At 36.2% G+C, this 1,098-nt stretch overlaps 1 protein-coding gene across 1 annotated transcript; it reads right to left on the bottom strand.

Annotated features, from left to right (window-relative positions):
- Window positions 1-34: 34 nt before the first annotated feature.
- Window positions 35-619, bottom strand: LOC131182974 (protein FAR-RED IMPAIRED RESPONSE 1-like). The gene has a single exon (XM_058152533.1). It carries the CDS (start codon window positions 617-619, stop codon window positions 35-37), a length of 585 nt encoding a protein of 194 aa, XP_058008516.1.
- Window positions 620-1,098: the final 479 nt, after the last annotated feature.

Here is a 1,098-nt window from a genome sequence, read left to right as displayed (position 1 = left end):
CAAATGTGTGATTGAGATAAATTGGAACCCAACACTACCTATCAACATATAGTTTGGAAAGCCATTCATTTCTTTCCAACCTATGCTTCACAACAAACTCATTCCAATTTCTCTCAAACATCTCGATGGTTAAGCTATCATATATTAAAGCTTTAAACTCAAGGCATGCACTGTCATAATCAATAACACCCCTAAACTTCTCAGGTACTTTGCATAATATATGCCACAAGCAAAATCTGTGTCTAGTATTAGGCATCACCTCCCTAATGGCTTTCCTCATGCTCTCACATTGATCTGTAATAATAGAATTAGGATGAAAATCACCCATTCCTTCAAGCCACGTTATGAACAACCACTTAAAAGTGTTTACATCTTCATGTGAGATCAAGGCGCATCCTAATAAAATAGATTGCCTATGATGATTTACTCCAATAATGGTGGCAAATGGCAACTTGTATCGATTAACAAGGTAAGTATTGTCAAAACTGACAACATCATTTTCTAGTCCACCTGCTTGAACTTCAAGCAACCTAATGCTTTTTGTGGCTCTTATGCCAGTTATATTGTTTGCCTCCAATCTCCTCTTCATATCCATATTCAGTGACTTATGAGCAACCATCAATCTAGACATGAAGGTTCCAATTCATGATTGTGACTTGAAATAACTTTTGAAATCTGCCACATTCCATTTTCTCTTAGGATTGCATTAATCTTTACAGGACAATTTATCCTCTTTGATGATTTTGCAGTAATTGCTTTCCTTCCTTTATCGCAATTAATTATTTGATATTTATGAGATCCACCCCGTACATTATCTGCTGATCTTTTGAAAACACTAAAACCTTTCAATTTAGCATGTTCTTTATAGAAGTTGAACATAGTGCTGAGACAAGGGAATAACATCCCTGTCAGAGGACCCTCTTCAATAGCATCAGTGTTTGCTACTGCTCCAATGCCTCCTTCATTCATATCTTGATCACAAGCTGATTCATCTTCCTCCACATCTTTAGCGAATAAACTATCATCTTTACTAAAATCAAATATCTCATCAAAAAGTTGCCTACGGTATGACTTTCCCTCATTTAACCCCACCATCAT

The sequence above is a fragment of the Hevea brasiliensis genome, chromosome 9, assembly GCF_030052815.1.
Source record: "Hevea brasiliensis isolate MT/VB/25A 57/8 chromosome 9, ASM3005281v1, whole genome shotgun sequence".
Lineage (NCBI taxonomy): Eukaryota > Viridiplantae > Streptophyta > Magnoliopsida > Malpighiales > Euphorbiaceae > Hevea > Hevea brasiliensis.
This window is presented reverse-complemented; position numbering and strand designations above follow the sequence as displayed.

Excerpts from the sequence above, each read along its gene's own strand:
- LOC131182974 (XM_058152533.1), bottom strand. The coding sequence starts at position 619 with ATGGTTGCTCATAAGTCACTGAATATGGATATGAAGAGGAGATTGGAG.